The sequence below is a fragment of the Zootoca vivipara genome, chromosome 7 (genome assembly GCF_963506605.1).
Source record: "Zootoca vivipara chromosome 7, rZooViv1.1, whole genome shotgun sequence".
In the NCBI taxonomy this organism is placed as follows: Eukaryota; Metazoa; Chordata; class Lepidosauria; order Squamata; family Lacertidae; genus Zootoca; species Zootoca vivipara.
The window spans coordinates 21,143,434-21,153,605 of record NC_083282.1 but is presented as its reverse complement, the minus strand read 5'-3'; the positions used below and the strand labels follow the sequence as shown (position 1 = coordinate 21,153,605).

Here is a 10,172-nt window from a genome sequence, read left to right as displayed (position 1 = left end):
AAGTAGATGAATAGGTACCGCTCAGGGAGGGAGGTAAACGGCGTTTCCGTGCGCTGCTCAGGTTCGCTAGAAGCGGCTTTGTCATGCTGGCCACATGACCCGGAAGCTGTCTGCAGACAAACACCGGCTCCCTCGGCCTATAGAGTGAGATGAGCACCGCAACCCCAGAGTCATCCGCGACTGGACCTAATGGTCAGGGGTACCTTAAGATCCACTGTGCTTTAGGACTTTGTTCCCTTGTGAGCATAGGTATGTCTTAAAGAAAAATCCTACAACAGGCTTTTAATCAGAAGCAAATTCCAGAGTGTTCAATGAAGATTACTCCCTTCCTAGATAGTATGTTTAGGACTGAAGCTTTATTGTGGCATGAAATTTGGGAGGCAAGAGCTTAATTCACCAGATGCATGAAACCAACTCTAGGGAAGTAAACTCCTAAGGTGGAAGATCATGTTGCAATAAGGCTGCTGTCTTTGGACACAAGCAGGGTGGGAAATTATTGTTATTCAAGGTGAACAAGGCTATAGCAAAGAAACACATTAGGGATGTAGGACAGCAAAGGGGCACAAGTTAAACTTTAACCAAGTCTGTGAGACATTAAAGATGTGTATTGATAGGCAGCAGTGTTTGTCAATTGTGGGGAACCTATGATGAACCACATTCCCATCATCCCATCATCCCCGATAATTTGCCATGTTGGCTGGGGCTGAGGGGAGTCCAACAGTTGTTAGAGTGTCAGACTAGCACCGGGAGGACCACAGTTCAAATCCCCACTTGGCCATGAAGCTCACTGGGTGGCCTTGGGCCAGTCATTGCCTCTCAGCCTCACAGGATTATTATTTTTTGTGAGGATTAAATGAGGAGGAAGAGAACCATGCACAGCACCTTGAGCGCCTTGGAGGGGGAAAGGGTAGGACAAAAAGTGAGAAAGAGGTGAGATAGAAGGTAAATAAAATAAACAAACAGCTGGAGGGCCACGGGTTCTCTAGTCCTTGTTACTGAATTTCCTTCCACAAAGGTAAGAATATCTTTTGCTGGACTCAAAACTTCCTCTCCAGATTTAAGGATTTAGGAACAGGTTTTGTGCATTAAAACCAGTGCTTTTTTACTTAAAAAATGTTTAGGGGTACTGGTACTCTTATTTTGACTCAAGAAAATCACCATTTTATAGTTCAAATTGGGAAAAATAAATAAATGGACAAAAGTACAAAGATTCACTAAAAGTTTAGGTGTATGCGTACCTCTGCATACCCCAGGAAAAAAAGCACTGATTAAAAACATAATATCAGCATAACTATGGACAGTACAATTCTCACCCTACACATTTCTAAACATTCCTGTTTCGAAAATGGAAAACCTTCTTGTTAGTTCCAGGAAACGTTCCCCTTTTGAAATAAACATTATCTCCATCTACCTATAGGCGCTGCCTGGGGAAAAAAGAAAAGAAAACAGGTGGCGGTGTGGACGATTCGCAAACGGTGGGTGGCAAGGCGACGCTTGAATATTTTTGAGCTGCTTCGGCTCCCGTAGTCCCCCGCCCTCGCTACTGTCTTCCCCATGGAGTCTTCCTGGGCGACTCTGGGCATCGCAGCTTTCCTTTTCTTCTTGTCGCTTCTCTTCGCCGCGCGGTTCTTCCGGACGAGGCGAGCGCGTGTCCCACGTAACGCCGCCGTCAGCCTCTTGGTGGTTGCCGGTTCTGGTAAGAAAGAGACGGCGGAGTTTGCCCGCTCCGCGCTTTGTATAGCTAAGCGCGGCCTAGTCCACCCGGACTACAATACCCAGCAAGCACAGTGGCAAGGTTCCCCCAAGCGTTCTTTGGAGCGAGGCATCCTGGGATTTGTAGTTCATACAGTGGGCAGAGGTTTGCACGGACCTGAGGTTCGTGCATTTGGTTTCGGGGAACCACCGTGAGGAGCCTCGAATCAGTTTATAAGTCTCCCAGGTAAAATGACTGTAGTTTTAGCTGAAGGGGATGCAAAGCCGGAAAGCATCTTACAGAACCCTTCTCGCTGCTGTTGAGGGCAAATACTGGTGCCACGTGCATTGCGGCTGTATTATTATTATTAATTTATTTATTCCGCCTTTTCCCCAGACAGAGACTCAAGGCAGCTTACAGATAAAATAAGAACAATGGAAATCAAACATTAAAAACAACAACCAGACATTAATATAATATAATATAATATATTCAAATAAAATATAATTTACTAAGCATATACAGATAATTACCGTGAAAACAGCATGGCCCCAGCCCTTTAATTCAAAACACTCTGTCCCCAAAAACCTGTTGGGATAAGAAGGTCTTCAGCAGCTGGAGGAAGAATAACAAGGAGGGAGTTAGTCCAGCTTCTCTTGGCAGGGAGTTCCAAAGTCCGGGAGCAGGTACAGAGAAGGCCTTATATCACACCCCTACCAAGCATGTCTGTGAGAGTGGCAGGACTGAGAGAAAGGCCTCCCTGGAAGATCTCAGACCTTGGGCAGGTTTGTATGAGGGAATGCCGTCTCAGTTAAGTTGGACCTAAGCCTTATAGGACTTTGTAAGTCATAACCAGCACCTTGAACGGTGTGCAGAAACAGACCAGTAGCCAGCTTAGCTGTTGTAACACGGGGTTTGTATGCTGCATTTGTAATGTGCAGCATTTGTGACAGCTGCATGCTTACCGGTATGAATGCAGATGTCCCACCACCTTGAAGTCCTTTGTCCTGTAGCGTAAGCCTCATGGCAGATGGCTGACACCAAGCTGCATTTGATGCACGCGTGAACACTTGCAGGCGAAGCACAAGCTCATCTCAGTCAATCCGATAATAATATCTTCTCTGAAATAGAGATGTGCTGTTCCTTCTATAAAGAGTAGGTGATACAGAGACGCTCCGAAGCACATAGTTGCCCATGACAGAAAATTAAAATGCACCAATAATAAGCTAATTAATTTACAAATCAAAATGTCTGGTGAGATGACCACATCAGAAAGCAGTTTTTTATTTTTTAAAATCACTTTCAGGTTTGTTTGTTTTAAAAAACCAAACAAGCAGTGTATACATTTTATGAAATATATAAATGAATTGTGAGTGTGCCCCAGCAAGGTGTGAAAGGATAGCTTTTGGGAAGCACCACAGCTCGATGGTAGAGCACCTGCTTTACATGAGGAAGGTCCTAGATTCTATCCATGGAATCTCCAGGTAGGGCTGGTAGAGACCCTGTCTAAAATCCTGGAGTCTGGCTGCCAGTAAGTGTATGAGGCAGCTTCCTATTTGTGTCTACCATGGAGCCTGCCCTGTGCTCCCTAAGTAGCCTGGTGTGGAGGATACTGTGGTAAGAACCAACTGAATGGCTTCTGTTCATTGAGTAGGGGTGGGGAGGTGTCACCTTGTCCATCGTCTCAGGTAGCAAAATCTCATGGGCCAAACCTACACCAAGGTGGATAAACTCGCCCTGCCTAATGGCATGGCTTACTCTGTGCCAGAGGATGAAGGGGCCATGTGATTACAGAGTCTTGAGTTTAAAGGATGTAAGTTGGGTAGCCAGACCCATGCACAGCGGTGATCTTGTTTATCTAATTGCTATATACGTGAATATTCTTTCCACTTGCGTCTCCCGCTGTCGTGGGGCTTTGATGGGAAAGCTGCGCCGTACTGAAGTTCTCCCTTCAAGATAACTATGAATAGCATGAGAATCCTGCTTCATTTATCTATTCACGGAATAGATATTCATTCATTCATTTATTGCATTTACACCCACCCTTTTTCTTGTAAGGAGCTCAAAGCAGCATACAAGGGTTCTCCTCATTTAATCCCCACAACAACCCTGTGAGGTAGGTTAGGCTGGGAGGCATTGACTGGCCCTAGGTCACCCAGGGAGCTTCATGGCTGAGCGAGGATTTGAACCCTGGTCTCCCAGGTCCTAGTCTGACACCCTAACCACCACCACCCAGCGCTGGCTCTGTGGAGGGAGTCAGCATAGCAGCAGGTTAGGCTATTGGTTAGTTTCAATAGCGTAGCACAGTATGAATATACTGTTAAATTCAGCAGCATCTGGGTAAAGGGTATTTCTCAGTGTTTTACATGCAGAAGGTCCCACATTTAATCCTCAGTGTCCTCCAGGCACAACCAGGAGAGACCTTTTTGAAACCCTCAAAGAGCAGCTGTCAATCAGCGTAGACAATACCGAGTGGGATGGATCAAAGGAGCATAAGAAAAGCTCTGCTGGATCACACAAAAGGCTCGTTTAGTCCTGAATCCTGTACTCACAGCGGCCATAACCACATGGCTATGAAAGCCCAGATGTTGGACATGAGTGCAAGAGGAATCTCCCCTCTCTGAACTAATGTTCAGAGGCACAAACAGAGTGGATAAAAATCAATGATTTTAAAAATAAATAAATAAATAAAAATCGGATTTTTTTTTTTATTTAAATCGGATTTTTTTGATTTAAATCGATATTTTTTATTTAAATTGGATTTTTTTTAAAATAAAATGCTTTTTGAGGAAAACATATTACCATCCAAAGGTTATTCCATCATGAAATAAAGATTAGTTTTTTAATTATGTAGTATAAGGTTGTATATGTTTAATTTTTGGGGTAAATAAATTCCATTAATCCATTCACAATGTCATGCTCTTCCAGAGGTTTTTGTAAGATTATTGGGCAGTTTCTCTGCCTACAAGATATTATCACAGGTGCTTGGTTTACTTTTGCAGTTCTCAAAACTGAATTTTGACTCAACAGAGATCACATGCGTCTTCTTCACAGCAAAAATGTTATAACATGAACAGAGTTGAGAAAAAGACCTTAATCCTATTGTTCTACAAACCTATGAATACAGAAGCAACCCCTTCAGTGCTAAGTTTCAAGAAGTTCAGTGAATAGAATAGAAACAATATTTTTCTGATTGTTTGGAGTGGACAGTATTTTAAGTTTTTCATGTGTAGGCTGGGCTGACAGTCTAAGTTTCTTAAAATATATATATTTTGTTTTTGTTTAGCCAAATTAGTTAACAAACATGGATGTTTGTTTAAGCAAATAACAATTGCTGAAATGTTATTGTTTCAGTTGAATAAATCTATTTAAATTGTTATTATTAAGGTAATGATTATTTTTCTCCTTCCTAAGTACAACAGTAAAGTTGTCCAAATATGAATGATTAACCTATTAAACTGGGGATAAAAAAACTAATATGAAAAGTTGTTATTCTAAAAATCTTCATCTACTTGCATATTAAAGTTATACCACAAGAATTAGTCTTTATGATTTAAATCAACTATGATTTAAATCAAGCCTTACTGACTAGTGATTTAAATCGTGATTTAAATCGTGATTTAAATATTGGTTCCCTTCTAAAACGGACAGCAGCATCGCAATAGTAGAATGCTTCTTGCAAATATAGACAATGTAAATTTGCCACAGGAAACCCAGTCAGTTAGTAGTAGTAGGAAAAAGAAGTTTGTAAACCCCAAAACAATTTTCTAGTATGTTTGCATATATGATTTTTCTTTTAGGTAGGCCCAAGCCCACTGGCCCCGTAAACGTAACTTTTTACAAAACAGAAATGAACTAGAGTTGGAGTACATACATATGGAAAACATTTGGCAGTTCAGACACTAGTTGACTGAGAGGGGGAAATGTGAAATGACTGAAATGAAAAGCATTGTGCTTTGATATGACATGAAAGTTATCTCTATGGGATTTGATCTATCAGTCATCAACACACGTCACTCTCCAGTTGATCAGAGTCTTGCAGTTCGCTGATCTCTCACAAGCCACCTTCGCATTTGTGTTTTTCAGGAGGGCACACTACAGAAATCTTGAGGTTACTTAGTAGCCTGTCCCAGACATACTCTCCTAGACATTATGTTTTGGCTGATTCAGACAAGATGAGTGAAGAAAAAATCCGTTCTTTTGAACAACAAAGAGCTGAAACCTCCAATTCCTTGGTAAGTTGTGACACGTTTATTGATAACTTTATATTTCACGTGCCAAAATGGTGACTTAAATCGCTTATCAGCATGATTTTCATTGGGCGCCATATCTGTAGTTCCAAGCACTTTGCTTTTCAATTAATCCTGCTGAATTGCTTCTTTATGCTTTTATCTTTATTGAATCTTACCTTTTACTCACGAACCCAAAAGTTAGCCAAGGGTGAATGTGGCTTTCACTCAGGCCAAAAAAGATTAGCCACTCCTGCTTTTAAGATAAGCCCTCGCTGAAATCAGCGAGGCATTTCCAAGTAAACATGTATAGATTTGGGGATTATAATCAATTACTGTTTGTTCTCATTAATAATAATAATAATAATAATAATAATTCTGTACACCAGGGAGAAATGTGCACACAGTCAGAGGTCTCTTTTTAAAATGTCTGCTGGAGTGGCTTGAAAAGACAAGTTGCTTTTCATTTTTCAGTTTGTACTTTTCCCAGAAAAAAAGGGCTTGCCTATTTTCAGAATGTGGCAGAAGGTTCAAAGAGACTTCCAGCCTTTCCTTCTCTCTCTTTCCATTGACAGCTTAGGAGCCTCCTGAAAATGCATGAGGGATCATTGGTCATCAATGGACTGCAGGTTTAAGAACCAGTGGTAAAAGTGATCTAAACGTATGAGCTTTGTTTCCCTGTACCTGAGAAGGATTTCATATCAATAAGGGTCTTCTGTCCATTGAGTAGAGTGAAAAATGTGGCACATCTGCCAATGCCATTTGCACAAGCACATCTCCCTGCAGTTCCACTATAATGCGGCTGCAGCACCAGAGCAAGGTCATGCTTTGTGTTGGCATAGCTGCTGGTAGCACCATCCCAAACCCTAGGTGTGCTTGCCTAGCAAGCCCTGGTAGGCTCGGGATGTTACATGCATGTTCCTAGCTCTGTATGTGACTTCAGCACATGTATGAAACATGGCCAAGCTTTTCCTCACTACAGCTTAGCCAGCAACTCTGTTTTAATCAGTTCAGCATGGGAAATAGACATTTCCCAGCGCATCTTGCACAATGAAGACAAACTGAGGCTGGCGGGGGGGGGGGGGACGGGGACAACACAAAGAAATATTTCTCTTTAATCTCTTGCTACATGCAATTACTAACAAAAGTATCAGAAAGAAGGGTGGCACCAGATAGGATCTTTTATAAATGCATGTCAACATACATCTGTTTCCTTTTAAGTATCTTAACAAGTTCTGTGTAACCCAAACTCAGGAAAACGAAAGCTTTGTTTCAGTTGGACCTGCTTCTGAAGGTTTTAAATTTTGTTATTGTTAACATGCTTCTATGCCGTGTTTTGTTTTGTTTTCGGTTGAGGTTTCAGGCTTGGGCTTATCTCCACTAAAGCGTCTTTTACTTTGTAACGTTTATTACAATATGAGATTGCTTTTGGTGGTGGTGGGGGGGGGGTTGTCGTCTGATCTAGTACCTATCAGTTCTAAGGGTTACGACTCCGCGGAGAACTCAAGTCATTGAACCACATCACTGTTCTGTCTCAGATCTCCGAGGAGGAATTTTTGTTCCCACTCGGAGGGCATACATTTCTTTCTTTCTTTTTTGTTTTAGCGTTTGTCCTCTCCATGAAATTGGAAGAAGGAATTTCGCCCCCATCCATGTATAACGAGCAATTTTATCAGGGGAAAAGATGAAATGGAATAAAAAGTAGATTTCAAAATATTGTTTATCTGAATTTATATAAGGTCTGCCACTTGATTAAAGATATCATAGTGGGTTAGTCATATCTGCCCTGGTAGCTCAGTTGGTAGAGCAGAAGACTCTTGATCTCAGGGCTGTGGGTTTAAGTTCCACATTGGGCAAAAGGTTCCTGCATTGCAGGGGGTTGGGCTAGATGACCCCTGTGGTCCCTTCCAACACTTCTGTGAGTTTTATGGTGCACTTCTGTGCACATCTACACTGAAGTTAAGTCCTATTGAGTTCAGTGGGTTTTGTTCCCAGGGAAGTAGGTACAGGACTGCAGCACCAAGCAGTTAAGGATGCAATCCTATTGCATTCACGTGGGAGTAAGTCTCACTGAACTCAATAGGACTTTAATCTGAGTAGACCTATATCGGCTTGTCCTGTAAAACTGTAACCCTACACACATGTGGTGTAGTGGTTAAGAGCAGTGGATTAGTAATCTGGTGAACCGGGTTCGCGTCCCTGCTCCTCCACATGCAGCTGCTGTGTGACCTTGAGCTAGTCACACTTCTCTGAAGTCTCTCAGCCTCACTCACCTCACAGAGTGTTTGTTGTGGGGGAGGAAGGGAAAGGAGAATGTTAGCTGCTTTGAGACTCCTTATGGTAGTGATAAAGAAGGATACCAAATCCAAACTCCCCCTCCTCCTCCTCCTCCTCCTCCTCCTCCTCCTCCTCCTCCTCCTTCTTCTTCTTCTTCTTCTTCTTCTTCTTCTTCTTCTTCTTCTTCTTCTTCTTCTTCTTCTTCTTCTTCTTCTTCTTCTTCTTCTTCTTCTTCTTCTTCTTCTTCTTCCAGCCAACCATAGAAAAGAGTAACTATAGATTAGAGTTTGATAGACACACTAAGCAAAAGCAAAAACTTCTAAAGTCTTCCTTGTTGGGTGTAAGGAAGAGTGTGCAAGCATGAGGGTTTCTGAGGCTCATTTTTGCAACACTAAATTATGGTTAGCATTACGTCTGAGCTGCAACTTCCATTGTTGTTTCACCTTAGTAATCATTGTGAAGTCAAGCATACCTTGGTGGGGATTAGTTTTGTACTAACTTTGGCAAAAAGGTGTATGGACCTGTGTCCTAACTTATGACACAAAGTGATGCAGGAATTGGGAGGATACTTTGCAAGGCAAGATTAGAGCAAAACACTTTTAATAGGAAACTCAGAAGACTTCAGTTAAACACCATCTATTGCTAGCAATTCACCTTACTGTCCACTAGGTGGAGCGATAAGACAATTGTTCTTGTGCTGCATAAACTGCAGAGTTTGAGCACTGTTTGAAAAGTAAGAAGAGAGATATTTGCTTGCATTTTCCAAGTGGTTTATGCATCTGTGCTGCCATGTTCGGGTCTTGCACTCATATTCATCATGTGTTTAAAAGCATGTGTCGGATGCTGATTGCAGGGGAGGGGTGAAAATCCTGTGAAATGTCAGGGCATCTGTGTGCTCTCTTTTGCAAATGGAGAACTTGCTCCTTTGGAACAAGGAAATAGGTTGCAATCTGGAGGCTACAGCCACAAGCCCAACCCAATACAATCTCTTGTATCTATTCCTTTTTTTGTGAATGGGTGGTGTGCAACAAACAAAGATAGCAGCAGCCTTGTGGAACTATGTGCTAACTGTCACAAGTCATCTTGTGTAAATCTGTCAATTTATTTCCTTGTTTTCCAAGTTCACCCTCCACCGCATTCCCAGAAGCCGGGAGGTCCGTCAGTTGTGGAGCTCCTCTGTGCTGACGACTCTGCGTTCCATGTTTTACTCTCTCCCTTTGACCTTCAGACTCAAGCCAGATTTGGTATGTAAAACAACTGTTGCAGACAAATAATGAAGAAATGCCTTGTCTGTTCCAAAAGGAAATAGCTATTCGGAGATAACAAACCTCTAAATATGCATACAAATTTAGGACTGATTCCTGCAGGGTTTACTTCCCCCAACCTTTAAGCAGCTCTCTTGTGCAATGTCACATTTTCAGGCTAGTTTCAAAGTGGCAGTGGGGGTACTCATGAAACAGGGTATTATCAGTCTGTCTAGCTGATTTATATCAAAGGTGGCAGAAGTTAGATCAGGATCTAATGGAAGATATTGCAGTGATTTGCGGCCAGATAACAAGGATTTCCAGTTGAAACTTGTTTAACAATAGCAACAACAACGTGACTTTTTTATTAGTTTGCTACAATAAGAAGGCTAACCAGGAGTGAAGTTTTTGAAAGGACTGTGAACTCGCCTCAGTTTTTCTACTAAAAACAAATTCCTTCGGCTCATGTGCTCAGAGGCACCCTGTTCTTCCATACTAAATAGGTGTCCTTTGTGCCTCGCTTGGTGGGATCATGGGGTGCTACTGAACAACAAGTAGACTCAACATTCCTGTTTATACAGTATGAAAACTCTGATTGTCTTCTATTCATCTGTAATAAAGAGAAAGAAGTGTGTCTGATGGTACCTTGAGACTAAAAGTGAAATCCAACAATGCCTGCCTGCCAGCAGAGCAGGCACCCTATTTAGAATGGATTATCTCTCTTCAAGG

The 10,172-nt window shown here is 42.0% G+C and overlaps 1 protein-coding gene across 2 annotated transcripts in view; it reads left to right on the top strand.

Annotated features, from left to right (window-relative positions):
* The first annotated feature begins 1,543 nt into the window (after positions 1 to 1,543).
* Positions 1,544 to 10,172, top strand: part of ALG14 (ALG14 UDP-N-acetylglucosaminyltransferase subunit) — a 31,607-nt gene continuing 22,978 nt past the window's right edge. For both annotated transcript variants that reach the window (XM_035123084.2, XM_035123083.2), the window contains exons 1-3: positions 1,544 to 1,696; positions 5,780 to 5,928; positions 9,321 to 9,443. In XM_035123084.2, the coding sequence (XP_034978975.1) occupies positions 1,555 to 1,696; positions 5,780 to 5,928; positions 9,321 to 9,443 (414 nt within the window). In that variant the 5' untranslated portion in view covers positions 1,544 to 1,554. The remainder of the gene's footprint in view (positions 1,697 to 5,779; positions 5,929 to 9,320; positions 9,444 to 10,172) is intronic.